At 54.0% G+C, this 26,432-nt stretch overlaps 14 protein-coding genes across 29 annotated transcripts; 9 read left to right on the top strand and 5 right to left on the bottom strand.

Moving 5' to 3' along the window:
- KVP17_005216 (uncharacterized protein) lies at positions 1-328 on the bottom strand (the record flags this gene model as incomplete). The annotated part of the gene is made up of 1 exon (XM_068515022.1): positions 1-328. A coding segment is annotated over one exon (328 nt), but the record flags the coding sequence as incomplete, so codon positions are not given.
- Positions 329-591: 263 nt separating this feature from the next.
- KVP17_002314 (uncharacterized protein) lies at positions 592-1,431 on the top strand (the record flags this gene model as incomplete). The annotated part of the gene is made up of 1 exon (XM_068518450.1): positions 592-1,431. One exon carries the CDS (start codon positions 592-594, stop codon positions 1,429-1,431), a length of 840 nt encoding a protein of 279 aa, XP_068376502.1.
- Positions 1,432-1,530: 99 nt separating this feature from the next.
- Positions 1,531-4,826, top strand: KVP17_002320 (uncharacterized protein; the record flags this gene model as incomplete). Of its 2 annotated transcripts, none has more annotated exon segments than XM_068518463.1 (2): positions 1,531-1,855; positions 1,861-4,826. In XM_068518463.1, coding segments are annotated over 2 exon segments (3,291 nt in total).
- Positions 4,827-4,885: 59 nt separating this feature from the next.
- On the bottom strand, positions 4,886-7,432 carry KVP17_002313 (uncharacterized protein; the record flags this gene model as incomplete). Of its 2 annotated transcripts, none has more annotated exons than XM_068518448.1 (1): positions 4,886-7,432. In XM_068518448.1, one exon carries the CDS (start codon positions 7,430-7,432, stop codon positions 4,886-4,888), a length of 2,547 nt encoding a protein of 848 aa, XP_068376500.1. The 2 variants fall into 2 exon arrangements, with proteins under 2 accessions (XP_068376500.1, XP_068376501.1); XM_068518449.1 differs by having other exon boundaries at positions 4,886-7,378.
- A 116-nt stretch (positions 7,433-7,548) lies between these two features.
- On the top strand, positions 7,549-7,929 carry KVP17_002318 (uncharacterized protein; the record flags this gene model as incomplete). The annotated part of the gene is made up of 1 exon (XM_068518460.1): positions 7,549-7,929. One exon carries the CDS (start codon positions 7,549-7,551, stop codon positions 7,927-7,929), a length of 381 nt encoding a protein of 126 aa, XP_068376511.1.
- A 1,099-nt stretch (positions 7,930-9,028) lies between these two features.
- On the top strand, positions 9,029-12,644 carry KVP17_002311 (uncharacterized protein; the record flags this gene model as incomplete). 4 transcript variants are annotated; one of them, XM_068518445.1, is made up of 5 exons in its annotated part: positions 9,029-9,471; positions 9,588-9,895; positions 10,584-11,178; positions 11,260-11,421; positions 11,450-12,644. In XM_068518445.1, 5 exons carry the CDS (start codon positions 9,029-9,031, stop codon positions 12,642-12,644), a joined length of 2,703 nt encoding a protein of 900 aa, XP_068376497.1.
- Positions 12,645-12,668: 24 nt separating this feature from the next.
- Positions 12,669-13,565, bottom strand: KVP17_002321 (uncharacterized protein; the record flags this gene model as incomplete). Of its 2 annotated transcripts, XM_068518466.1 has the most annotated exons (5): positions 12,669-12,945; positions 12,975-13,155; positions 13,182-13,275; positions 13,302-13,491; positions 13,519-13,565. In XM_068518466.1, 5 exons carry the CDS (start codon positions 13,563-13,565, stop codon positions 12,669-12,671), a joined length of 789 nt encoding a protein of 262 aa, XP_068376517.1. The 2 variants fall into 2 exon arrangements, with proteins under 2 accessions (XP_068376517.1, XP_068376516.1); XM_068518465.1 differs by lacking the exons at positions 12,975-13,155; positions 13,182-13,275; positions 13,302-13,491; positions 13,519-13,565 and having other exon boundaries at positions 12,669-12,926.
- Positions 13,566-13,612: 47 nt separating this feature from the next.
- On the top strand, positions 13,613-15,095 carry KVP17_002309 (uncharacterized protein; the record flags this gene model as incomplete). Of its 2 annotated transcripts, XM_068518439.1 has the most annotated exons (4): positions 13,613-13,695; positions 13,733-14,025; positions 14,054-14,514; positions 14,553-15,095. In XM_068518439.1, the coding sequence occupies 4 exons, from the start codon at positions 13,613-13,615 to the stop codon at positions 15,093-15,095; spliced, it is 1,380 nt and encodes a 459-aa protein (XP_068376491.1).
- A 90-nt stretch (positions 15,096-15,185) lies between these two features.
- Positions 15,186-16,016, top strand: KVP17_002312 (uncharacterized protein; the record flags this gene model as incomplete). Its single annotated transcript, XM_068518447.1, has 1 exon — positions 15,186-16,016. One exon carries the CDS (start codon positions 15,186-15,188, stop codon positions 16,014-16,016), a length of 831 nt encoding a protein of 276 aa, XP_068376499.1.
- A 149-nt stretch (positions 16,017-16,165) lies between these two features.
- Positions 16,166-17,688, bottom strand: KVP17_002315 (uncharacterized protein; the record flags this gene model as incomplete). 3 transcript variants are annotated; one of them, XM_068518454.1, is made up of 3 exons in its annotated part: positions 16,166-16,951; positions 16,978-17,106; positions 17,134-17,688. In XM_068518454.1, 3 exons carry the CDS (start codon positions 17,686-17,688, stop codon positions 16,166-16,168), a joined length of 1,470 nt encoding a protein of 489 aa, XP_068376505.1. The 3 variants fall into 3 exon arrangements, with proteins under 3 accessions (XP_068376505.1, XP_068376504.1, XP_068376503.1); XM_068518453.1 differs by lacking the exons at positions 16,978-17,106; positions 17,134-17,688 and having other exon boundaries at positions 16,166-16,687; XM_068518452.1 differs by lacking the exons at positions 16,166-16,951; positions 16,978-17,106 and having other exon boundaries at positions 17,107-17,688.
- Positions 17,689-17,722: 34 nt separating this feature from the next.
- Positions 17,723-18,697, bottom strand: KVP17_002317 (uncharacterized protein; the record flags this gene model as incomplete). Of its 2 annotated transcripts, XM_068518458.1 has the most annotated exons (5): positions 17,723-18,105; positions 18,134-18,276; positions 18,305-18,395; positions 18,424-18,516; positions 18,544-18,697. In XM_068518458.1, 5 exons carry the CDS (start codon positions 18,695-18,697, stop codon positions 17,723-17,725), a joined length of 864 nt encoding a protein of 287 aa, XP_068376509.1. The 2 variants fall into 2 exon arrangements, with proteins under 2 accessions (XP_068376509.1, XP_068376510.1); XM_068518459.1 differs by lacking the exons at positions 18,134-18,276; positions 18,305-18,395; positions 18,424-18,516; positions 18,544-18,697 and having other exon boundaries at positions 17,723-17,905.
- An 898-nt stretch (positions 18,698-19,595) lies between these two features.
- KVP17_002319 (uncharacterized protein) lies at positions 19,596-21,656 on the top strand (the record flags this gene model as incomplete). Of its 2 annotated transcripts, none has more annotated exons than XM_068518461.1 (1): positions 19,596-21,656. In XM_068518461.1, the coding sequence occupies one exon, from the start codon at positions 19,596-19,598 to the stop codon at positions 21,654-21,656; it is 2,061 nt and encodes a 686-aa protein (XP_068376512.1). The 2 variants fall into 2 exon arrangements, with proteins under 2 accessions (XP_068376512.1, XP_068376513.1); XM_068518462.1 differs by having other exon boundaries at positions 19,632-21,656.
- A 154-nt stretch (positions 21,657-21,810) lies between these two features.
- On the top strand, positions 21,811-23,085 carry KVP17_002310 (uncharacterized protein; the record flags this gene model as incomplete). Of its 3 annotated transcripts, XM_068518442.1 has the most annotated exons (2): positions 21,811-22,469; positions 22,497-23,085. In XM_068518442.1, 2 exons carry the CDS (start codon positions 21,811-21,813, stop codon positions 23,083-23,085), a joined length of 1,248 nt encoding a protein of 415 aa, XP_068376494.1. The 3 variants fall into 3 exon arrangements, with proteins under 3 accessions (XP_068376494.1, XP_068376492.1, XP_068376493.1); XM_068518440.1 differs by lacking the exon at positions 22,497-23,085 and having other exon boundaries at positions 21,811-22,479; XM_068518441.1 differs by lacking the exon at positions 21,811-22,469 and having other exon boundaries at positions 22,633-23,085.
- A 71-nt stretch (positions 23,086-23,156) lies between these two features.
- On the top strand, positions 23,157-25,965 carry KVP17_002316 (uncharacterized protein; the record flags this gene model as incomplete). 3 transcript variants are annotated; one of them, XM_068518455.1, is made up of 3 exons in its annotated part: positions 23,157-23,290; positions 23,318-25,141; positions 25,170-25,965. In XM_068518455.1, 3 exons carry the CDS (start codon positions 23,157-23,159, stop codon positions 25,963-25,965), a joined length of 2,754 nt encoding a protein of 917 aa, XP_068376506.1. The 3 variants fall into 3 exon arrangements, with proteins under 3 accessions (XP_068376506.1, XP_068376507.1, XP_068376508.1); XM_068518456.1 differs by lacking the exons at positions 23,157-23,290; positions 25,170-25,965 and having other exon boundaries at positions 23,568-25,145; XM_068518457.1 differs by lacking the exons at positions 23,157-23,290; positions 23,318-25,141 and having other exon boundaries at positions 25,240-25,965.
- Positions 25,966-26,432: the final 467 nt, after the last annotated feature.

The following is a 26,432-nucleotide window of genomic DNA, read 5'->3' on the forward strand; positions in this document are numbered from 1 at the left end:
CCGTTCTTATCTCGGGTCCCTTGGTGTCCAGCAAGATGCCAACATGCTTCCCCGTGATCTTGGCAGCCTCTCGGACTCGGCCAAGAGTCTTGGTATGCGTGTCGTGGTCAGCATGAGAGAAGTTAAACCGGGCGACGGTCATCCCTTCATTGATCATGGTCACCAGAGTGTCCACATCCCAGCATGCGGGGCCCATGGTACAGACGAGGCGAGTCTTCCTCTGCAGGAAGTCCTCGTGCTCTCTCTCGGCCAAGATCTGACTAACACTGTAGTGAGACGTCTTGCCGGAGTTGGTACCGAGGATAGAAGAAGAAGCTGCGCGAACCATCAAGGATGTCTATTATTTCGAGTCCTTACGTATCACACTCATAACAATTAAATTTTACTTTTTGTGGGGCAATCGTTAGCGCGCATACGTCATCGCTATGTACACGTCACAACTGGAAGCACAGGCGAAGTCATCGCACAAAAGTTGATGTTTCAGATCCACTACCAAAAGTTGATGTTTCAAGTCTACTATCAATATTGCAGACAATTGGTGTGATAGCGCTAGCACTCCAACTGCAGCCGTCGCGCGCAAAATGCGATATAATGGCGGAGTTGTCCTTCCCCGATCTCGAATCGGAGGTAGCCGCCGTCACGAGTTGCATGTGTCGTCTCCGTCAAACCAGCCCTGACGGCACCCTCGAGGGGCTAATGTCAGCTGTCTCCGTAAAAGAAGGCGCCAAGGTGAACTTGGTGCTCTCGCTGGTTTTGATGTCCGTCGAGTTTAGCATGTTGCGGTTTCATGGCATGCGGCCAGCGGACGCGCCTTGCACCAAAGAACTCACCCGAGTGAAGACCGTTTATCGGCGATACCAGGAGCTGACCCAGAAGGAGGGTGTCGAGGGCATGCAACCGCGGGTAGACAAAGCAGTGGCAGGTCGTTTGGTTCAGTTCCACACTTCGCAGCCTCCTGATTGTCCAGAGCAGGTGAAACCGACAGACGTCGGCCCCTCTGCTAAGGCGGAACCTTCTCTAAACGACACGACGAAGATTGACCCCTCTACATCAAAGGCTACCCGAACGCAGTCCTCTGATGCAAAGGTTAGCTCCACGCCAAAGCTGACGCCCGAATCAAGGCCTGCGGAGCATGATGGTGCTAAGGACTCTAGTGTAAAGATCCAGTCATTGAAAAACGTCAAGGCTAAGCCAAAGGACCCTAGTGTCAAGGTCAAATCGGCCAAGACCAAGCTAAAGGACGCTAGCACCAAGGTCAAATCGGCGAAAGGCGCCAAGACCAAGCGAGCCCTGCCTCCAGCAGCCGCCAGTAACCACCTTAAACCTGAGGAGCTAGTCATTGAGCTCAGTGACGACACCCTCCCGCTGAACCCTCGCAAGCGTGGACGCCCTCCTGTGAAACCTTCGAAGCGCCGCAAGGCGAGCAGGTGATGTAGATGAAGCCAGAGTGAGGCTCAACGAATTGTTGTATCTTATCCTACATCGAACTGCTCTGTGTGTGTGCGAAACCAGATTCGCAGTCTGTTTCAGATGCGCTTCCTAATATTTTGCACTGCTGGCGTGAGTCTGGCCGTTGAACCAGTCATGCCTACCGGCATTCCCCACTACAGTAAGTGGGCCCGGTCCCCTCAGCTAATTTTTGTTCCAGCCACACATCTAGGGCCCTTGGTGCACAAAGAGCAAGCCTCCCAGCCTCCTGACCCCGCGATTAAGTACGTCAACAGGTCCAAAAGCTTGACGAAGACCCCGGAGCAGCTCCGCGCCCTTGGTCGCAGTCTGAAAGGTGATGGATGGGACCACAGCTACCTGGACAAGGCACTCGACTACAGAGTCAAGTTCGTCTTTTCACCTGACAGTGAGAGAATGCGGTGGTTAACACAGACAAAACGGCGCTACTGGACTCGAAGGACGCCCCAGAAGACTCGTCGCTTGAGAGCCTGCTCCCAGCAGCTTCCGCCAAAATAGGCGGGAAGGCTGGAGATTTCGTGGTGATCCACCCGAAGGAGGATGCCAAGGTGAGCTCGCTTCCCGTGGGCGCAATTGTGAGATGCGGTCCTACTCCACGAGTCATAATCAGACGAACGAGCGATGGCAAAAAATTCCCAATGGATGACGTAAAGAACGATGATCCGATCAAGAGAGTGAAGGAGAAGGCTGCTCCCGAAGTGGGCATCCCAGCCGACAAGCTCGACTTGTCTGGCCACCCCGATAACAAGACGTTGGCTCAGTTGAACATTCCCCGCGGAGCTGTCCTGGACGCGTCCAACAAGGCTCCTGTCAAACGACACGCAGCAGGGCTTGACACAGTCGAAATCAACGCGATTCTGCCAAACGATAAGGAGACGCAGGTTATGGTGGGAAAGGACCAAAAACCGGAAGCAATAATCTTCGCGTTGGCTGCTCGCAAACAACTAGACGGGCCTAATCCCGACAGGAATTTCTCGGTAGGGCCCGAGGACGTGTTCTCCCCGCCCTACCCAGCCAAGACCATTAACGAACTGGGTATCAAACCCGGTTCGACGGTTCGTGTCAAACGTGCCTTTACGGTGGTTCTCGAGCGTGATGGGACTGTGATGCTGATCCCAGTAATGCCTGGATCGATAGCTGCCGAATTGCGAGCGAGTGTGGTTAAGGCTCGCATGGACGACACATTTGGTGATATGGGTACTCTGAGCAGCCTCAAGGACCTCCAGCAGAAGGTACTTCCGCTCTCTCCCTTCTCTGAGATCACTGAGCTCGACAACGTGCCGCACGACACAATCGTGGTCATCCAGGATGCCAGCCGAGGAGCTTTGATGGTCACCGAAACATTCGGAGCGGCCAACATCGTGGACCTCGTCAAGTCAGAGGGCTTTGCTAGCGGCCGAAACAAGAACCTCCTCAACCTGCTGGGAGACATGGTAAAGCCCGATTGCGACTTTGAGGCCCTCGGGCCAGAGGAGTGTGCCGCTAGCGAGCAGTACATCGACGCCCTCCGGCAGTACGACTCCAACAAAGCCTGGATCCTGCTGCTGTTGTTCGTTATTCTGTACTTCCTTGGCGCTATAATGCAGTTCCTTGTCAACCGCATCACGCGAGGTGTGGAGGCCTCTGAAGACTTCATTGCGATTGAGATGTTGCGTATGGTTTTCAGGCAGCTGGCAATCATTGGTCTGGTGCTCGCGATCATCGAGGTGGCCCTCCACTTCGACTTCGTTGGAGTGTGGTTTGTGCACCTACTCATGACGGGCGTGGAGATCGCTCGCGGAGATTCCTCCTACGCGACCTCGGAGATCAACGACATCGTCATGGACGTCATGCTGATGTGTACCTACTTCCTGGTGTGCTACACCGGGCTCGTCCTTTGCGTGACTATTGGTGTGTTCATCGCTCGGCGGCGGCTGGAATCGGTGGATACCCACTCAGCGGAGGCGCTGACGCTCCATGAGCACAGCTGGAAGGCCCAGTTTGCCGCAAGGAGGGTCATGTTTTGCCGAAGCATCCACGACATCGCAGTGGATGGTCTCGACCCGCAGGGCTTTTGGTACTCAAAGTATTCCTTCGCATCCATGGTGACGGCGGGCATGGAGGTCGTCAGGCTCAACCGTGTCGGGCTCATCCTTTGCGGTCTCGCTCTGCTGTGTTTTGCTCCATTCAGGACCATTCGTCAGGGCACTCAGGTGATCGTCGTCTTGAGTCTTCACTGCGTCCCGCTGATCTTCATGATCCTGCTGGCCATACGTCTGTTCTTCCTTCGCCGCCAACTGCTGCCGCATAGCGTGAAGGAGTACGTTGCGTACCACAATGACGACGAGACCTTCAGCAGACAGAACCCTGCGTTGGAACCAAAGTACATGTCGAGTCCGCAAGCCCACTCCTTCCTGCCAAAAAAGCTGCAACCTCTGATCCGAGGCACCTGTTGGCCTAACAAACAGGAGTCCCTACTGTGGTTTGGGCGACGGAGCAGGGGTATCAGCGCTCGATGGGTCCAGTGGAACTCCCTTGTACACACGAGCACATTGGCTTACGTCGTTTTCCTGTGCGAGACGAGTCCAGAGTTATGGAGGAGGCAGTACAAACCGTGGCCAATACTGATAACGGCTCTTATCAGCGGACTCTACTTCGTCCTGGTCCCCTATATCTTGTGGTTGCAAGGGCATATCTACTATGAGCAGATGCTCATAGACGACTTGCTACTTTCGCAGGTCTGGCAGGAGAACCGTAACATGACCATTCGACGGTTCGCCACCCTGGTTGACGCCCTTAAGACGCGTTCCACTCTCAGCCAGGTTAAGAAAGGCGGCGAGGAGTTACTGAACTCGATGCAGCTGGAGTACGATCGAGCGCCACAAGAGGTGCAGGCGCAGATTGATGGTTTCTGGGACCGCATGCACCTTGGCGACGACGGAGTTATGCATCTTCCGAGCCTCTTCCGCCTGCTCACTCGTCTCGGAATCAACGTGGAGAAGGAAGAGGACGTGCAGACATGGTTCGACACTTTCAGCGTAGACGGACAGTCCATTGATCGGAGAGGATTCAACGCTCTGCAATTCGTGGTGAAAACCCTGCTGAAGTCGAATGTCGACCCCGACGCAGTCACGGAGTCTCTGCAAGAAGATCACCCCGATCTGAACAGTGAAGTGACGCCTACTACCTTAAGAACCATAATACTGCCAGCCGTCCGACTCAAGTGGAAGCGCTTTCATTGCCAACATCTGTTTGACTACATGACCGGCGAGCCCGGAGTACAGCGCCTGAGCGTCGCCGAGTTCGTGGCCGGCCTGGAGAAGATCGAAGAGAAAACTTTGGGGACTCTGACGAAAGCCGTTCGCGAGCTTCAGACATAAATAAATGACAGTACATGGTAGAGAGGCGAAGTATAGTTCTCATCTCATGGACCGCAGACTTAAAATGCGGCTCTGAGAGTTTCATCATACCCACGCGGCTTAACGGATAAGCCTTTCGTGGCGATATACCTCCTACACAGCGCTTGCACCCTCACTGTATTGTTCCGACGTCCGAGGTAGCTCTTCCGCAAAGACTGTTTCTCCTTGATAGCCTCGATGATGTTCACGATTGGCACCCAGGCACTAAGAGCGTCGCGCTGCGCCTCATCTACCCTCTTCACAGCGCTAGGTTTCATGAAGATCATGGTCTTTCCTATGCGGTAGTCCGCATTCTTCACCTTCGTGCAGGCAACCATCTTCTCTGCACGGATGCGCGAGTCTTCGGAGCCGCTAGCGAGCCCCAAATTAACGAACTTGTACTGCTGAATGAACTCCTCGAACTCTCGTCGGTAAGAGAAGCCCAGTTCCTTCAGCTTCAGCGCGTCCATGACGGAGAGAGCGTACAGCTGCACGAGTACCTTCGCATCGTGGAACGTTAGCGGACGCTTGAGGTCGTTCGGCTTAATGCAACGTACGAAATGCGGCTCGGTGCTGTTAATGATGCCCATGAGGCTGTTGAGCTGCAGAAGGAACTGAGACCCAATCAGCTCCCCTTTGGCCAGCTTACCCTTCTCCTTCTTGACGCCATCGAATAGATCAGAGGTGACTGGGTTAGGGGAGGCTTGGATTACGTCGATTAATTCGGCCCTCAACACATCCCGATTTTTGAAAATGAAGTCCTTGATCATGTAGTCAATTAGTCCGATAGTATGCTCGACTGTGAACTTGTCTTCGCTGCCATACTTGCCGCATACGAAGGTGACTTCGTTCTTCAGCGCCTGCTTGGCGGTAGACAGCATCTTCTCATCCGTTCCGCCTGAAACGAGGCACTGGTCCTCCAATACGCTCATCAACGACTGCCTCCCTGTGAGCATGTTGATGACGGCATCATTCGTGGTCCAGTCGATTTTTGCATCGGAAATACCTTCAGCCCTGTAAAGCTTCGTCTCTCGGTCAAACACGACGTCGATGAAGTTCTTTTGGAGTTTCTCGTTGGTGATGTTGATGAAGAGTTGTTCCAGAGAATTGTTGGGGAACACCTCGAATCCGAAAATATCAAGCATACCCATAAAGTGAGTGAAGCCGGACTCGGGTTCGATGTTCACGTTTAGCTTCTTCACGATCCAACTGAAAAGAGCGTCGTACAAGCCCTTTGAAAGTGAGCCCCGGAGCATCTCAGCCGTGGACTTATCAAACGAAGAATGGACGACCGACTCGCCAATCTTCATGTGTTTTCGACAGATAGCGTCTTCAACGGCCTCCACGTTTAGTGCAAGCAACTCGCACGCATCGAGGAGGTGCCGCTTCGTTGATTTGCAGATCTCCGCGGCGTCGGAGAGCCCGTCACGACTCACACCATCAATCTTGGCATTACCAAGCAGAAGGACGCCCGAAACGATCTTGAGGATCTGATCCTGCTCCTGCTTGGTAAGCTGCATCGTGTCGAAAGCACGCGTGACTTCCTTGAAGTCGGCCACATCATCGATGCCGTCAGCGTCAGCGCAGTTTGGGTTGAGCATGGCGTACTCCTTCAAGCCCAGCAGCTTCAGATCTCGGCGACTTTCGGGAGATGCACCCTTAAGAAGTTGATAGAAAATGTGATAGGATCTCTCACTTGAGTCCTGCATCACCACCCTCGACTTCTCCAACAGGAAGTTCTGCACCTTGCCGTGGCGAATACCTCCGCCCTTGACGACATCCAACATCATAAACCGCCCGAAACGAGACGAGTTGTTATTGTTGGTGGTCTTCGCGTTGCCGAAGGCCTCGAGGACTGGGTTCGCAGCAAGCACTGCTTTCTGAATTCGCAGATCAATTCCGCCGGTTTTCGCAGAAGCGAAGTAGCGCATAATCTGCTTGGTGGCTTCGGTTTTCCCAGCGCCCGACTCACCGGAAACGATGACCGTCTGGCTCTTCTTGACTCCGTGGAGGGTATCCAACGCGACCCTGGCGGTCTTGAAGATGTGTGGAGCCAGACGAGCAGCGTCAGGAGCATCTCTGTAGCCCATAATGTGAGCATCGGTGGCGTTCTTGAGGTCCTTAAACGGATTGACGGCAACTAACAAAGGGTCAGCGGAAGAGTATATGAGCCCCAGCTTCATTCTGGCTCGCAAAAACTCAAGCACGCATGCGTCGTTCTTGTGCGGTAGGTTCCCAATGTCGCTGACATCTTCATAATTTAGATTCTCGTTTAGATTGTAGGCGTCTGCCTGAACCACGGTGTAGACCTCCTCCTTAGGGTCCTTGGGTTCGATCTGCTTGACCTTGATATCCTTCAAGGTGCTGCCTGGCTGAGTCAGACACTTGACGAACAGCACGTCGCCGTTCTTGTCGATTCCTGGACCTTTGCTTGACCAGATGGTGAATCTAGACCTGGTCTTTCCGGCCTCATCGACAACATTCACAAGAGAGCTGGCTGTGCGGAACTGCTTAGTCTTGGTCTTGGGGGGCATCGCTGTAGAAAATGACTGTATTGGTGCCATATGAGGGGTGTCGATTTTGATCATGCTACAAATGAGCTGGCAGAAAGTCCAATCTCAATGACCTGATCCAAAGATCCAAGCCCCTGGTACATTTCTGATTTCAAAGCCTCAACCTCTGTGGGCATCTTAATATTAGATAAATGGTGAAGAAGTTTCAGGGTGCCACTGGACTCAAAGTGGCTGTGATCGGAGATGAGGACACCGTGGTTGGATTCTTGATGGCTGGCATTGGCACGAAGGATGGCCAAGGCCGTACCAACTTCCAGGTGGTCACGCCCAAGTCGCGCCAGGCTGACATTGAAGACACCTTTAAGGCCTTCACCACTCGACAAGACGTGGCCGTAGTACTCATCAACCAGCATGTGGCGGAGCAGATTCGTCACGTTGTGGACATGCACACAGCGATCGTGCCTACAGTTCTGGAGATCCCTTCTAAATCTGAGCCTTATGACGCAGCGAAGGACTCGGTCATGCAGAGGGTGAAATTCTTCTTTGGGGGGCAAATTCCTGATGTCGCCTGAATGGCCTGCAAATTGGGATTCTATTCTATTCGTGTGTGATACAAGACGTTTATTAGATTCATAAGACCCTTGACTGCCATCAACAGCTTCCTTTCGATAGTTAAAGTGTTGATTGGATCGACATCTTGTTTGGGCCTCGACCGAGGACTAACCCTGATGCTTGCAGCAAGGCGGTTACACGTCAAGGAACAAATGGTCGACTGTGCCTTCGACAAGGAATGTAACATAGGACCCAACGATACGTTCGGCTTTCCGTTCTCAGAGAATCCTGCATGGATCGATGTCTGTGATAGGGCCATGAGCGACACCACTGTTTGTCAAGTTGTAGAATTCAGACACAATTAAAAGCGCGCGTGGCAGTGACTGTGACCCTTTCAAGGTGGCCAAATACCTCGTCATCTAATTAGTGACGCGCATGAATGGATCAACGAGACTCCTACTGTACCTATCTACGTTCTAGTTAAACCACAGCTAAGGGAACGGGCTTGGCTGTTGTGTAGACAGCGGGGAAAGAAGACCCCGTTGCGCTTGACTCTGTTTTGGGATTGTAAGAGGACTTGAGAGGTGTAGCATACGTGGGAGTCCGACTCTCAATGTCTTTTTACTTATCTCTTGACCTATCACTGTATGCCTTCGTCGGTGATGGGAAAACCAAGGGCCGTGACAGTACCTCGTGTTGGACGCCGTCGAGAGAACGGAGTATTGCGTGAAGCGAGGCTATTTGTCGTAGGATTTCGGAGGCCAAATGCTAGCAATACTTCTTCTTCGTTGCTGAACCTTACACGTATCAAGACTAAAAGCTGCATACGTCAGTTCTACTGGCGCACTGGGAAGCAAGGCTGATGCGGCGATCTTTGCGCAGATTGATGCCGGCCTCCTAAGCTACTTTCGGGAAGCCGCCACTAAACTGTACTTCTTCTTCAGCAATACTCCCGACGACCCTTCCATTCTGAAGGGGTCGTCAGGTCCAACCAAGATGTTCGAGATTCTGTGACGGTCACACATGAACGGATGCATATCACGTCAGGATAAGAAGTCCAGTCACGAAGACGACAAAACCGTCTTTGTGATACGAGATTTACAGGATTACTAAACAATCATGCGACCTGTGACTGCCCTTCTGGCCGCAAGTGTCTCAGGTATCTGCCCTCAACGCGAGTCGTTCAACAGAGGAGGCGCAGAGTTTTCTTTCGCCGATTACCCCAGCGTGGAGACGTGGTGTGATAGTGTAATTGAATCGACATCTTCTTGTTCGGACGCGTTCTCTTACGCATCGAATGCAGGCCTCGACTGTGGATTAACTAACCCTGATGCTTGTAGCAAGGCGGATGTGTTCTTGGCATCGTTTGATATGGACACTCTTCCAACATGGCAGACCTACTGCAAGGCCATTGCTGCGGCACCGTGTGACCTGGCCCTTGCACACGTCAAGGAACAAATGACCGACTGTGCCTTCGACAAGGAATGTAACATAGGACCCCACATTAGGTTCGGCTTTCCGTTCTCAGAGAATCCTGCATGGATCGATGTCTGTGATGGGCTGTCAAAGGTTTACAAAGGATGCAAGGCGGCCCATGACAGGGCCATAAGCATGATGAGCACTGATTGCGGTTTTCCGCCCGAGGATCCGACGCCAACAACGACATCTCCGGCACCAGTCCCAACCACTGCCTCAATAACTACCACTGCACCGACCACCACGACAACTACGACGACAACTACGACAAGTACGACAACTACTACGACAACTACTACGACAACTACCACGACAACTACGACAAGTACGACAAGTACGACGACAACTACGACAACTACGACAACTACGACAGCTACGACAACTACGACAACTACGACAGCTACGACAACTACGACAGCTACGACGGCTACGACAGCTACGACAGCTACGACAGCCACAGCTACGACAAGTACCGGAACGACAACGACCACAGATACGCTTCCCTTCAAAGTGAACACCGACTGTTTTGAGTACGACACCACCCTCGTCGGGGAGGATGACATTGCACATTACGATAGCGTGGGCGACACCACTGTATGCCTTCGTCGGTGCTGGGAAAACCAAGGGGCGTGCCAGTACTTCGTGTTGGACGCCCACGGGAAGGTTTGCCATCTAAAGGGCACGCAAGGCGATCGAAACACCAAGGAGGGCTTCGTGACTGGCAAACTGAGCTGCTTCGTCACTACCACGACGACTACAACTACAACAACAACAACCACAACAGCAACAACTACAACAAGTACCCTTCCGGCAATCGAGCCGTGTATCATGAAGGGTTTCGGATACGTAAAGAAAAGCACAAGCATAATGTTCGAACCCCGAGCTGAAGACTGCCTCACACGCTGTCTCACCCTTCCCATCTCAAAGTGCAGAGGGTGGACATGGGAACCTGCCAGCGGGCTGTGTCACCTTCAAGATAAAGTCAATATGTTTTCGCCAGATCCTGACCTGGACATGATTTCGGGACGGAGGTGCACTCATAATGTCCCGGATGGACCATTCCCACCGCCGCCAGCCCTTCAGATTCCGTCTTTCTGCCATAATACATCCTTGGGAAGTGACGATTCATCCCCAGCCCTCAAGGTTGTTCCAGCTGTAGAATCTCTGGAGGACTGCTACAAGAGTTGTGCTCAGGCAGCGTCGATTTCCTGTGCCTATTTCAGTTATGACCCCTCCATCAAGGATTGCCAGCTGCTCCGTCGCACGAACAAATCCATAGCTGCGGAGGTGACGGTTTCCATGATGTGCGCTCTCAACACGACGACCACCACAATCCCTCCGCTGCCCTTCATCGCGGATCCTGCGTGCTACATGGAGCTTACGAACATGGTACATGCAGACGCGGGTGTTGTTCGCAACGTGCCCAATGTGGAGGAATGCCTGCGCAGTTGCTGGTGGGATCCTCATTGCGTAGCGTTCGGTTATCTCAAGGAGCCTAAGGACTGCTGGATGAGGTACGCTATCGTGGCGACAACTACTTTGGATGGGTTGGTGTCGGGTGTTCTCTCCTGCTTCGCGAAAGCTGCACTTCTCTCCCAAGCGCCTCCAGTCCCACTGCCGACGCACTCCGATCCCGGTAATCCCTCGCTGTTGCGGTGTCTGAAGTACAATGTGTCGCTGATGCCTCCTCCGCACTCGGAGTGGACGTTCTATACAAACACGAAAAAGACCACCGCCGACGACGTTGAGGGCTGCATACGGAACTGTGTGGAGGACAGGGGCGCCTTCTGTTCGTGAGTCATCTTCGTTGTTCTGTGCACTCACTGTCGCGTTTTACTGTTGTTTCCATTTGTTTTCCCATCTATCCGTTTCAGACTGGTGAACTTCGACACTTCTACAAGTCAGTGTACCTTGCTTCGGGCGGCTGGAGGACAGAAGTACGATCCTAATACGGTGAGCGTGGACCTTGGCTGCCTCTATCCGAAGCATTACCAGCCTTGGCGCTACGCGGGCTCCACTCGCCACTTCGACCCAACGTGAGTTCGAAGCGCGCACATCACTCAGTGACATTGTCCACTCCCCACGCTGTGATCTGCCGAAGAAAAGAGAGAAGTCTTTTGCCTACGCCCAGTTCCTGCACGTTGACCGACGTCAAAATTGCGTAGACGCGTGCCGGAACGATAGCACGGCCGGTTGTGTCGCCGGGTCATACCACCCCAAGGACCGCAGGTGCAATCTTCACCTGCCTGGTCCGGGTGTGGAGAACGACGCTGATCAGGCGGCTATGTTCAGACTAAGCTGTGACAGGAGTAGAGACTACATTTTTGGCAGGAAGAACGTGTACCTGCGAGTCGCATGGGACGACGACCCAACCTGGTGTTCATCCAACTGCGGCAAGCGGTATATTACAGCAACCGACAAACTTGGCGTGAGTGCAGCCCCGGACACCACATTCAACCTCATTCCTGTCCGCGACGGAGTTAAGATCCAGGTGAACGCCTGCGGGGCGGCAAACGGTCCCACGCAGTACCGGGACGGTGACCCTATAGACCCTGTGTGCTTGCTTGAGCAGCACGAGTTTGATGGCTACGACGTCCATGTCGGGTGGAATATCACGTCCCTTGAGGCATGCGCACGGGCTTGTTTGCCTTACGTGGGATGTGAGTTTGTTACGTGGGTTCCCTCGAGAAACGAATGCCATTTCAAGTCGTCCGATGAGAACGCGAGGTTCAACTCTACCTTTTCTTCTGTGAGAATGTCCTGCCTCTCAGACCCAACCGCGGTAGCCGATCTGGAACTGGATGTGAAGCCGGAGTGCTACCAAGAGGGCGACATCATGGGTAATGACATCCTATCCGTGAAGAATGTCGAGAGCGCGGAGTATTGTGTCAAGCGGGGCTACCTGTACAAGGATTACGGATGCAAGGCCGTTACTTATAAGACAGACGAAAAGATCTGCTACTTGAAGGCGATTTCGAATAACCCACACCCTAATAGTGGTGCGATTTCGCTGCCTCTGGATTGTATCACGGATGCAACGATCAAGACTAAATACTGCAAACCCGGTACATACGTTAGTTCTACTGGCACACTGGGAAAGGAGGCTGATGCGGCGATCTTTGCACAGATTGATGCAGGCCTCCTAACCTACTTTCGGGAAGCCTCCACTGGGCTGTACTTCTTCTTCAGCAATACTCCCGACGACCCTTCCATTCTGAAGGGGTCGTCAGGTCCAACCAAGATGTTCGAGATTCTGTGACAATCACACATGAACGGATGCATCTTACGTCAGCATAAAAACTCCTGTCCACCCTCGAATCTCGTACGCCATGCAGTTAACTCCGGCTAGTGAAGCCAGAACCAAGACAAGGCACCAGAACACAGACGCCACGAGGAAGATTTCAGGCCGCTTGACAAAGGGCAGCGCCGACATTCCAAGAACCATGATGTAGCCGTAGTACATCCAGCCTAAGCCTGACATCAGATTGCCCAGTATGAGGGCGATCCGAGGCGGGTCTGCAGACCACAGCAGAGGCAACATGAAGTAGCCGCCTACACAACTGGGTCATATCATACACGCGGCACTCACTCTATGACGAATCCAGGGAAGATTGCGTTACAGTGCACGTCGAAACAGTATATCCACTCCGCTTGGGTGACAGTGTGATCGTCGGCTGCCTGGTCCCACCCAAAGCCTGAGGCGCCTGCGCTGTACCTGACGACGCTCACGTGGTTCACGATATAGAAACACACACTGGCAATTACCACGCCTGTGTGCTACGCCAGATCGTCTCACTTCCGAACCCAAACACCACTCCAGTGGACCACAACACGGAAAGAGTTGTCTGATGCCAGCTCAGGCCGAGAGCAAATGTGTACGCTAGATCGGTCTGTGAAGCGCGACAATCCCACTCACCATGCCAATAAAGAACGCCAAAACTAGGGCAAAGGAGGGGTCGTCTCTGGACATCCTGCCTTTGACGTGTCTCCGAAACTCGGAGAAGTTAGTCAGTTTTTGAGGGTTGGAAAAGAGGTAAACCACCTGTGCCACGTTGTACTCCAAATCCACCACCCCCCAAGCGCGAGTTACGGACCAGTTCCTCCAGCTGGTTCAGATGCTTCACGAGGCCCACCTGCCCAGCCAGTCTCGAAATTGAGGTGGAGCGTAGGGTGCAAGCATTTCAACGTGCTCGCCTACGAAATCGACGGTTAAATTACCTATTTAGGATGCGTCTTCTAACCGTCTTGTTGCCGGCGAATTCCGACCAGTCCGCCCATGAGATCGCACTCACACTACCTGACGGGCTTAGGTAAGCAGAATCTTAAAATCTCCCTCATCTTCCGCAGCATAGAGGAGGACCGTTTGCAGACTGCGCTGACTACTGCTAAGGTCGAGGGTCTCCAGCTAGAGGCTCAGCGGGTCCTCGACAAAACCGGCACGGCGTCCTTGCGAGTTTGGCCACTCGCGAAAGATCTGGGCCGAGTTGGGGAAGGGCCGATCATCATGGCTAATCCACTAGACAAATGCGTGAACTTGCGACTTACGCGTCTGTTGGAGGCCAATTCCGAGTGCTACACCAAGAAGGCTAAGAAGAAAGTGGAGCTTCCCACTTTCGGAGGCGACGTTCTTATCGCCTGGAGTGAGTGTGGGGGTAAGATCTGACACAGAAAGCGGTTATGATGAGTTTACTAAATCGGTGACTCTCTCCAACTTTTCTCTGAAATCGTACTACAGATCCTCTGGAGAGCAGTTGACTGATTTCGAAATCGTGGACGTCACTAACCCTCCAAATGTGATCGCACCGCAGCTTGCGCTGCCAAAGAAGGAACCCGTCAACAGAACCGCATCCTTCGAGGCCGAGACGTGCGGCGTGGTCGTGCAGCAATTCTTCCAGCAACTCATGAGGAGCTTGCCCATAGTGCAGACAGCTCTTGACACATTAGTAGGAGCGGCGACGGTCCCTACCGGTGATCCGAAAGGCCAGTCTCAAAGCGAAGTCCGCCTGCTGAAGACTCTACTGGAAGAAACGCTGGTCCTGAACGCCAAGCTGGCTAATGAACTTCAGCACTTCAAATTTCTCAGCGCCCGCCTGTCAGAGGAAGTCGCCAAACTCAGGTCCGATAAAAAGGTAGGCAGCCACGAGCGTACTTCGCTGATTTGCCACAGTTCCTGTCTGAGATCACGCGAATCGGTAGCGTAGGTGCCGCCGTCTTCGACCAGAGGCAGATGGAGAAGGCGCCTGACGTTCCTGACAAACTGCAGCAGATGTTGAAAACCAAGAAGGCGCCAGAGGATATATCCCACACAGTGACAAATCTGCTGGATGGTCTTATCCGCAGCCGAGACGAGAGACATGACGAGACTGCAGTGCCGCCTCAGAAGACCCACCCCGCTGTCCGCCGGCACCGCAGCCTCCAGAAAGTAGAGTCAGACCTGGACGAACCTGCCCCCAAGCTATACCGAGTGAGTCAGCACTTCAGCCAGGAACCGAGTCCCGGGGAGCAGTTTGCACGTCTGTCAGTGGGCGCGTTCGTGACGGTTGAGCGAGAAGATCCGAGCGGCTGGTGGTGGGTCACCTCTGTCCAAAACCCCAATGAGTCGGGCTGGTTCCCGCTCAGTTTTCTGGAGGAGGTGCCGGCCGCTATGCTGCCTCAACAGAATGGGGTTCATTTGGGTCTGGGGAATTTAGGGGTTCGGTTCGGTCACTAGCATTCCAGATCTTTTTAATGATGATGTGAAATTACACAGTCAGACGGAATCGGCACAAATAGTTGTCATATTAATCAAAATTATAAGACGATGGTGGCTGTAAGCGTCGCAAGTTCCCCTCTCTCCTGGTGGCTCTTTAAGGAGTGGTCGCAGTCAGAGGACGTCGATCTTCTCGAAAGGCTCGAAACGTGTGAGGACTGCCGTACAGCAGAGGCCGAACTCGAAACCTTGTTGCTGTGCCCTTCCCTGAACACACGGGTGCCTCCTCCGATTCCTCTTGCTCGAGCTCACTGCCTCGTACTCTTCATGACAGAAGCACCCTTCCTCATTCTGTGGACCTACGCTGTATATTGGCTCGTTCTTGTGAGCAGAACGCACAAAGGGGCCCCAACAGAAATCTGGCTTGCCGCAGTAGCCAGTGGTTTTCTTGTCGGATTGGGCCTAAATGCCAACGCGTACCGCTACCTCTTCGCACCTCGCCCTCGTCGGCGGTCAGAATGTGTGGAGACGCTGCGGCGTCTCCTCATTGCCGTTCGTAGTCGTCGAGTCACCTTAGGGGGCTGCTCCCCCTCTTCCCCATCCACCCATCTCAACACGTACCTCCACAGGCTGTCATTTTTTAAGGCAGTGCAGAGACCTCGCCTGTTCCCCCGGCAGCAGGACTGGGTGTTCGACTTCGGAACCAGCTTGAGATTCTTTGTCATTCCGTTCGGAATATCCGCGATGTCAGGACTCACTCGTCAACACAAGGACGACTTCTTCCTGGTGTTCCCTCGGGATCCCGCAGAGCTCATCTACTACCTCACTGTGCCAGCCGTGGTCGTCTGCCTGCTCTTCTTCCTCCGGCTGGGATTGCTGCTTCACTTGAAGGTGGACTGGTCCGTCACAACCCCTTTGTTCAACGGCCGGCTGTGCGACTGATGATAGCTAGCGATTGTCCTTGTCATGTCGTTTGTTTTTGTGTTTGTATGATTCGTCAATCACTGTTTCTTTTGATACTACAACATCATCAATCGGAACTACCCAAAAACAAGAAGACACGCGGCGAAAAGAAACCTAGATGATCCAGGTCATATCAACAAGCCGAACAAGGGGAACATGGCAAACAAGCGGGAGCATCCGCTATTGGGCCAATCACCTCCAGTCTCTAATTCCACCAGTTCACTCAGGGCTTTCACGTCCACGATTCCTGCTGAGGCGTTCTGCAGATTGATAAGAGAGCTAGAGTTTGCCAGTGCAGATTTCCATAAAGTTGCCGTGTACCTCGGGTAGAGCGACCAGGTGTGACCAATGGCCGCTGTGACGAGGGCAGCCGCTCCTGACGTCCCGTCCCACACGCGGAAACCACCACAGGAGAACGTCGCACACCCCATTAGATCCACGCTTGGAGCCATCGCGTCCAACCAAGGGGCCCAATTACTTGCAGGCGCTCTGGCACCTGCGCGCCCCGACCCTCCAACGGCAATCACTGTCTCGTAGTGCTGCGAGTAGAGGGCAGGGTACGACACGCAGCCTTCGTTGAGAAGGCAGGCGGTATCTCCTGCCGGCACAACCGAAACATGATAGTTCGCGTGGAGCGAATCGAACGCCATTCGAAAGGCTGTCGTGTCGCTGGGGAACGAGTGCTGATGCAACAGCAGCTTGAATCCGCCGTGCCCAAAGACCCAGTCCTGCGCCGCCACCACAGCAGACGCCCTCGCACGCTCATCGTTGTCTGTGATACGGGCACAGAAGGCTTCGCAACGACTGCAGGTAGCGGTGAACCCCTCCTTGTTGGTGATGCTGGCGATCAGAGTGGCGTGAAGATCACCTGTAACGTGTTTCGAGTCGAGCCGGGGCGAATCTTCATAAAAATTCTGTCTGAGAGGTCAGGCACTCTCACCCATCCAATGCAGTCCGCACCCTCCATCCCAGTACCGAAGATATCACACTGAGGAACGGTGAACCACTGGATGTCGGATATCGACGTAGTGCAACCACCTCCAAGAATAGCAACTCTCACAGGCTCTGCCTAGTATCGTAGTTGTGGTAATCTCACCTCAACTGTGCTGTCATTCCAGACATGCAGAAAATTTGTTCCAACTCGAACGTCGTTTCGTAAAGATCCACCCATATACCACTCCAGTGGCGCAAACGTGTCTTGGAAGTTCGAAATGTTAGTCAACCAATCTATAGGTGTATTTTCTTCGGAAGGAATCAGCAGAGCGGAGGGCGTAGCGCTGGGAGGAGCTGTGATGTCCCAGTTGACTGAGGCACATTCCACATCTTCGAGCACACGCATCACGCCATCGAGGCCAGACCCTGAAACAATGTCAATTCCGGTGTGCGGAAGGAAAGTCGCAGCCAACTCGTTTCCTTCGGCCTCGATAAGCGCCATTGTCGCTCCCAAAACGCCATCTCTAAAACTTGAAAGCGTTTCAATGTCAAATGGAGGCCGTCGTCGGGGTTGGCGCCTCTCCAAACTAAGCAGGTAGGCACGTGAGGTCATAGCGTCGCGGAGGGCGGGAGCCGTACTGGCAAGAGCGTCCACAATGTCGCCCACGTCGGCAATGCAACCACGATTCCAGGTCAATATTAAACGGTCAGTGCACATTTTCGAATTTTCCAGTAACAAAATGCTTTGGCCGCTACAACTCCCATTCCACGCCAGCGTCTATACGCGTGAGCTCCACGGCTTTCAGAGTGGCTTTCTGAACGATCTGCAGGACGAAAGACGCGATGACGCACACCAGAAGTAGACTTCGTGTCGTGTCACTGGAGTCGGACTCACCAGGGGTGCTTGCAGTGAAGGTCATCAGCGACACGATCATGAAAAAGAAAACGCGTAGGCGCATCACACTTATCTGAGAGGCCCGGTTAACTGAAAACGAGGCGCTAGGAGTGCTTCCAAGAACTAGGAGTGGTAACGGTCCCATGAGCACAGTAGTGATACCCAGAGTAAAGTTAACGTAGAGGCTGTTCTGATTCGAGATGGCGGTGCAGAAGAGCAACCCAGGGAAGAGCAACACGACTGAATGTAACCCAACACTGAAACTCACACCCCGAAATTATTCCCAGCTTCCCCATCAACTCTGGGAGCAGCATCGGAATGATGGGCGTCACCATTGTGTCGATTGCTTGGGCCAGCCCGAATAGGAGGCCTGTCAAGTTGACGAGTGCCACCACTCGGCTTCCAGGAACGCTGGGTACTGAATTGTCACGGACCGCACCATAGAGGGAAGAGGTCCAAACGCAGACCTCGTGGTTCCAGACAGAAGATGTACGCGTCAACGGTGGTGACGTATGCGACCACCACGACCTCTGGATTGGAATGTGAGGCTACACCCACGCACAGCGGCTACCAGAATCAGGATGCTGGCACATCCTATCATACAGGGCGGGGGCCCTTGCAGATGATTGGCCGATGTCCAGACTACGGCGGCTGATCAGCACCCCTCGCAACTCTCACAACTCGTAACTTCCAACCGAGGCAGACCACCTTTTATGCAGCCGAAGATGGCAAAAACCGTCAAAAGGAGCGAACTCAAAGGAATGCAGCGAATGGATTCAGCGAAACTCCTTCGATCGAGTAACGGAACTGTAGCCTTGGGTCCCTCCAACATAGGGGCGTCTGCCTCAGCTGAGGGAAAAAGATCTTCGATGTTGGCGAAGGTCATGGCCCCCAGGTGCCAAGCGGGAACTGATTCCGGTTCTGGGCCCTCCTGGAATCAGGATATCAAAGGCGCAGACTGATCGTCAAGGCCAAACTTACTCGTTTCATGTGGACATCCAAGGAAGGCAGTTTGTAGCATTCAATTAGTGGAGCCAAGAGAGAAATTGAGAAAAGTAGATCCAGAAGGCAAGAAAGCAAGAATGGCCCGCCGCCTGAGGCCTGCGAGACGGCCCTCTCAGCTGGACCTTCGCCACTCCACGGAGACGACATGTCCGGTGAGTCCGAGGGCAACTCCACGTCAGCGGCTATAGTCCTTCGAGGAGACGCAAGCGCAGATTCACGATCACCCACCAAGAGCGCTTGAACGAGTGGCGAGACGGATGTGGGTGCCCTTCTTGTCACTCTGGCCCCTGCGTAGTTTGTCATCCAGGCGTACAGATAAGGCAGCACCAATATGCACCACACGTAGGCAGCGCTGCGTGAGGTCAGCAACAGTTCCTCACATCACAGATATTGAATGGTTGGCCCACCACAAAGCCCAGAGCATGGCTGCAAGGCAGACCACCGTTCCCACATGCATGGCGGCTACCAGCTGGTGCTTGCGGTATGTCCAAATGGCATGAAGCCGCATGGAGGTCACGTTTTGTGGTGCTGGCGTCCGCAAAGCGTAGAACATATTACGGTTTTCCCACTTGATCAGAGACGCACCATTTTCCAAAGGTCCCTCATCGACACCTGGTGCTGCGCCACAGTAGGGGATATTTTTTCCATTAATCCTATTTATTGGTGTGGTGTAATTGAGAGCCCCAAACACCCATGTCATTAATGAAATTCTATTAAACGATTTTATGTCGTCTTCTGCAGAGAAGTGGAGGTCCTTTACCATGGCACAGTTGCAACGGATTCTGACTGCCGCTGGAATCGAGGTGCCACGGCGACGTGTCAAAGACGACTTAGTGCTCCTCTGTTACTACAATTTGAATGACAAGTACGCGGAGATCATGGGTGCCTGCACGCCGAAGATGTCGGGACGCCGCTCCAGCATCACCATGGACGACAAGGCGGTGACATCCATGCTGCGCCGCAGTCTGACAAGCGAGGAAAACCGGCAGCCTGACAAGCAGCAGATCCGAACTCCCAACACCCCATGTCCGAAAGTCGAGGAGCTCGAATCGGTTGAGTCTGTTTCGCGCAGGGCTCGGCAGAGCATCGCAGGGCGCTATAAGGTGATGACGGCCGAGGAGCTAATTAATGAGGGTACGTCAGAGTCAGAGGGTCCCAGTGCGCCCTCGATTCCCAAACGGCGAGCAAACCCGTCGCGACCCAGGAATGTCGACGACGTTCTGTGCGGTCCAGCCCCACCTCGGCGGGGAATTGATGCGTTGGCCTCACCGGAGGAGTCCCAGAGACCCAACCACATGAACTGGTACGACACTTCCAGAGGCGGGTTGTCGCTTGGTTATTCCGTACCAGTCCGCATGCGGCAGGAAAGAGATCACCCACTTGTCCCTCCTCCGCTTCACGAGTTGATAGATCCGACCGCATCTAAAACTCGTACTTCACCCCTCATGAATCGTATCTTTTCGCCGACTCCAGGCCTGTCGCCTGTTGGTCGTGTAGGTAGGCGGGTTCCTTTTGATGTCTACAACCGCGAGGCTAGGGGGTTTCCCTTCGCCCCCAGACGGGAATCCTCGAAGGAAACGAGCTCCTATGCCAGCCCTCCTGAGAGCGAGACTGATTCGAGGTGCCGAAGGAGATCGTCTGAATCGGTCGTCAGTCGCCAGTACGCATATGACTCCAGCCGACCATCCATGCAATCCAACTCCAGCCGCGCGTTCACTCCTTCCAGACAGGTCACCGAGCACGTCGTCTCGAGGCCCAGAATGCCCTCTGTGGTCCGAGCAGACGCCGTGCACATCGAAAGCGAGTTCGAGGACGAGCGCCCCGCTGTGCTTCTCCCGTCACCCGCTCCAGATTCACCCCAAACCTTTCGCTTTGTCTGGGGGTTGCTGAGGCTTCCACTGCGAGTGGCATCCTGGTTGCTGTCTCGAAGACTGTCAGCAGCCGAGTACGAGTCGTCCCCTCGTTCTCCCATACAAGTACGAGTCCCCTCCTCCCAACGCAGGAGCCCCCTGGTTTTGTGTAATGTCTGGACGATATTACTGGTCGTGTGTCTCGTTTCCGTAAAGATACTCCGCACGCCAGCTGCGGTGTACTGCGATGTCGGCGCGACAGTACTGGACGACGCCCAGTGCACTCGCTGCCCCCCCCACGGCACCTGTAGCAACGGCAACATCAGCTGTGTGGAAGGGTATCGGCTGTTTCACAAGGATGCCAGACGTCCCACTTGCGTGCCTGACCTCAGTCGTCGTAGCCGAGCGCTCCATGCCTACACGGAGAAGGCCGTACGAACGCTCATCAAAGCGAGGAACGCCACCGTAAGAAAGGAGAGCCTGCAAAGCACTCTACGGCTCTCGGATACTGACTTCGAGGCTGTCTTAAAGGAGCTGGCTGTCCACCCCTTCGTGAAGATCAGCGATGAAGGCGTGAAACACACAGGCAACTACCTCTCCTCATTGACACTGCGTAAGCTCCTCAGCCTGCCAAGAGTCCTCGTACTGTTGTTAGGGGTCGGCGTCTACGTGTACTACTTTGGCCGCAACCGGCGAGCTCTCTTAAAAGAGATTGTCGACCGCGAAATCCGCAGTCGAAGTCGAGTCGAGCCGCAAGGACATGCTACTGGCCCCACAGTCCAAGAAGTGTTTTCGGCCTGCCGTTCGTACCACCGGTGTAGCGAGGGTTCTGTCACCAGCGCCTGTAAGCAGCTGGAACTGGAGAACAAGTGCGTCAAGTCCTTCTTGTCAGGCAAAGACCGGTACATTCACGCGCAGTGTTTCAGCACGACGTAACGTCGTAATTCCTTTAAACCTGAGAACCATGAGCGCGAATAATGTTATTTACCACCAGGATCTCAACTATTCTTGTTTGTGAGCTAATCTGGTGGGGTCACTGTGCAACCTTACGAAGCTCACACTGACCAAACTTCTGAGTTTTTCCACGATTATGGTCGCGCAGAAAGTCTTCTTCACTGACTTTCCGGTGTTCACTCTGGTCGCATCTGCAGGCGACTTGTATGTCTCTGGAGGCGGGGGTGGGGCCGAGTATGGGATACCCAATGTACTTGAAAGGTACAGCATGGCCCACTCAGACTTTGTGGTGGGTCGTCGCCGCCAGCTTGTACGAGGCAAGGCGTTGACCTCGATGGGTATGACATTAACCGAATCGCTCCCTGAGGGCATCTTCGATGGGCTGCAGATCTTAAGATGGCAGGGCGACTGCCTTATCGGGGGTGTGGGACGGTTCATGCGCGTCGTAGCTACCTCACCGCGGATGCACGAGATCCTCTCATGGCCTGTGACTCAGGGAAAGGCTCAGGTGGACGTGGTCGCCCTCCACTCCGACAACATGACTGTCGGAGTCGTAATATCGGATGGGTCTGTTTCGATGTGGAGGCTCCCCACAAGCCCTAACCTTGCACCCGTGGAAATAATGTCGGATCCTTTGGCTTTCGGCAAATCAGGGGCCACCGATGCTGTCTTCGTGGACGACTTGCTTATTTGTGTGGGGCGTAACGGCTCTTTGCGAGTGTATGGAGCTGCGGGCTTTCAGTTCGAAACCACGCTGACTGTTAAGGGACAGCAGGTTATACCTAAATGCTCTAAGTGGGTGTGAGTCCTCCGCTAACACAGACGTCTGTGTTCTGGTGAAATTTTGATCACGGGTCACATAAAGAAGGACGCCTACTTGTTCAAGGGCTCGCTTGGATCGAGACAGTTTGAAATTAGCAAGACTTTCGTCCTGCATGGAGCCTCTCGTTTTTTTGGAATGGCGGTATCACCGTCAGGTTTTGTTGCCGTCACCACAGTCACCGACGTTCTCATTCTCGACGCCGATCTCCAGAAGCTGCAGCAATACACTCGCGGTTTCGGCAACTGCGATGAGGATTACCCGCCTTCCTCTGTCGCCTTCCTCGACGACCGCACTGTGGCGGTGGGTGCCGGTGACTTCACGGTCGCCGTCGCCAGAATGGAGCAGCGAGGCAGCTGGAGGTTGCCTTGGACTTGCTTAGCTTGCGCGATGGTGTTGTTCCTGCTCTGGGTCGGCGCCTTGTCAATCGAGGCTCACAGGCCGCACCTTTTCGATCCGTCGCTGTCTCAGTATATCTACCTGGTGGAGTCACTCGGGTCTAAAGGAAATGAGCACCGCGAGCGACTGGAAGTGCTTGTGTCGCTTATGAAGCGGAGACTCGGAACGATGCTAAAGGTTTTGATGGTTTGAAAACACTCACATGACATCCGACCTCCGAAATCAGAGCCATTCCGGCCTGCGTCTTTGCAGCGTACAACCACATGTCAGAATATTGCTGCACCATGGAAGAGAACTACTGTCGCATATGTGGTGGGCCGAGCACGGCGGACGGCCCCCTCTACCGGCCTTGTCGATGCAGCGGCTCTATTCAGTTCGTCCACTCAGAATGCTTGGTGTGAGTGTTGGGGGAGAGGTCAATCAGACGTTGGTTCGCCACCAAACATACTGAAATCTGTGAGATATGTCACCACCCTGTGCTGTTCCAGTCGGCCTACAGGCCGAAGGCGAAGCAGTACGCGCTGACGACGGGTGTCCTCAGTCTCCTGGGCCTCGCGCGGGCTGGCGTGCGGCGCGGGGCTGCTCACGTGGCCACGCTCGGTCTAATTGTCGCCTACCCTTACGTCGTGGGATTCATGAGCTGCGTCCTATTCCGAGGGTTCCGGCGTGTCTTCATGGGTATATACGGCGGAGAGGCAGCAGAGGTCGAGTCGCATTTAACTCGGTGGGTGGCGGGTCTTGTCTTGAGCTATGTGGTACTAGTCCATTTCCGGTTCCGAATCCCAGGCGTCGAGGAACTGATATTTGCAGTGAGAGTATCCCATGAAAGTATCGCTGCGTCTCAAGATGTGGATATGCCCGAGGTCTTCCATGAGTCCCCTAGTCTGCTGAAACCTCCGAATGCCTCTCCCTCCACATTCCTTAAAGCATGGAACTCGGAGGTGGCCGAGGAGGAGGAGAAGATGAGCGTTAGATTCCTTTGTCTCAGCGCGGGGCTGGTGGGGTGGTTCGTGATGCTTGCTACGCTGCTGGCGGCAATAGTACCGTCGATGCTGGGTGCTGATGCCTTCAACCGGATGATGTTTCGGGAACTACAACTGTACCACAGATCACTGCTTAACAACTTATCAGTGAAGGATCAGTGCTTCGCCGGATTCAAGGGTGCGAATGCTTGGAGCATTCAACCGACCTGGCCAAGACTTGACCGCGACGCCATGTGCAGGGTCACAAAAGTGGATGTTGGCTCAGCGATAACGCACTACCTCCAGAATGCTGCTAATGTCTTTGGAATAGGATCCGCGACACCGCTGCTGCCTGTACCCAAGGGCCCTCTCGTGACGGCAGAGGGGCCCCTTGTCGCGGCAGCTGTGCTGGTTGCTGGGAGGTCCACTGTCAGTCCGACTTTTACGCTCTCCGTTGACCCAACTGCCGAGCGACCATTCCTTAAAATCTGGCCGGAGGGCCCTGCGTACTGGACACTGATGCTGATTCTGGGTTGGGCAGGCGCAGCCACCTGCCTAGGCTCCGTTTTACTCCATATTGGTTCGGTTCCCTTTCTTGTTGGACTCATTCAGAGGCAGTTTACAGGTCGCACTCTGCCGGCACTGGTTTTTCCTGTCTACGTTATCGAGCGGCTCATCAGCAGCATATCGCTATTCATTCTGGGAGCGAATCAGCTGTTGTTGCCCCTGGCTGCTGGGTGGGCCATCTGCATCCCCTTGCAGGGGTCCTTCGTAGGTTGGCAGGATCTGGCTCAGATGCTCGCAATAGGACAGCTGTACTGCCGCGTAGTATGCTACCTCGAGACGCAATGTGTCGGGCTCACTAGCTTCGATGGGCACAGATGGATCTACTCGAAGAGCCACATCCTGGCTGCTCTGTTTGCGCACAGGCATGTACTTGCTGGCGACCAGTTGTCAGAAATCGCTATCAGCGAGCAGACACGCATGCACTCGAGGCCTTACACACAATCGCAGATCACCTCGGGGCTAATCACCCAAATCATCCAGAAGAACTACGGCTCCAGTCTAGCTGCTGTGACTCTGCTCCACTCAGCACTTATCGGCTTCTGTGTCCAGGCTCCCCTAAGACTGGGCCTGGAGGTCACAGCCTACTGGGGACACGCTCACTCCCACGTCTGTCAGCGAGTGCTCGCTGGTCTCTGTGCAATCAGCGGCGTTGCTCTGATTGCACGGACTTTTCAGCGTAAAGAGGGCGTTAGGTTTGAGTGGATGTATTTCATTGACCTGTGAGTCTGCCGGCCGCCCCTCATTCAGTCACCTGCGGATTTGGCTGGCGACAGCCCTTCGTCGGAGCGGCTACACTGACGGCATTCGTCTGGGCTCCATGCTGGTGTTTGGCTTCGACACGCGTGCACTACCAGAAGCGCTGACTCGCCCGCACTTGGGCCCTCCGCAGGCGGGAAAGTTGGCAGCGTTGTTGCTTGGCGCAGTGGCCATGCTGTTGGCCACTGTCAGTTTTGGCCTGCCGCTCGTCTTCTGCATGTCCTCTTCAGACATCGCAGTGGCGGCGGCCCTCTGCATGCTCCAGGTAGCAGTGACGTTGAGCTGGTTCGAAGGGGGAATGTGTACATGGTTGAAGATCGCGATGGTGTATTGGATTCTGGAGCCACTACTGGCCGGTCTCGTGTTTGAGATGACACTCGCCACCTGGTATCATAGAACCTCCATATCCTCCCGCAGCGTCCATCTCGCAATGCTCTACTTCAGAGGCTTTGTCGTGCAGCTACTGGCCGCCAGGCTTGAGGCTGCACAAACTATGAGACGCGTAGATGAGTGGTACCGAATGGGAACTCAGGCCCCCACCCACACCAATCACCGAGTTACCTCGGCTGCGCGCCGAAAGGCATTTTTGCTGGCTAAGCTGGGTGCGCCTGTGATGCTCGTGAAGGCTGCTGGGCTGAGTCTGCCAGCAGAAGCTCTTGTCGCAACGCTGCTCCTCACGGAGGTGCAAGCCATTGCCTGGATTAAAAGAGCCGTTGGGGCGGTGATTCAGATGCACAGAGATCTTCAGTATCGGAAAGGTCTCATGCTGGTCAATGCGTGGCAATGAGTCAACGGTAGGCAACGAGTCAACGGTAGGCAATGAGTCAACGATATACTAAAAATGAAATGAACGCACAGAAAATATCTATTGGAAGAATCAATTAATTAGCAATATTAATTACTTGCAAATATACATTAAATTGTCTTGGCCTGTTCAATTAGCGGCTGAGTACGCTTCACCCATGGAGAAAACACCTCCAGAAAGGCTTCCCACTTGGAAATAGGAACATCCACTCCTACATGGATTCGCATCTCCTGGTCACAAGGGCAGACGTTGCCAGTGCAACCACAAGGCTCGCTTCCAGACGTAGGCACCGACCGCGGAACTCGGTCAGCGAGAGTAGTGCCTTCGGTCACCGCCGAGGATTCGCTCGAACTGGTGACCTCAACTTCTTGGGCGGCCGTCTTGGCAGGAACTCCGCTCGGAGTTGGGAAGAGCTCCCCTTGGCAGTACATATACTTGATGGAGTCCAA

This window comes from the organism of the source record quoted next (genome assembly GCF_019968985.1).
Source record: "MAG: Porospora cf. gigantea B chromosome Unknown PgB_NODE_243_length_26432_cov_127.622, whole genome shotgun sequence".
Taxonomy (NCBI): Eukaryota; Apicomplexa; class Conoidasida; order Eugregarinorida; family Porosporidae; genus Porospora; species Porospora cf. gigantea B.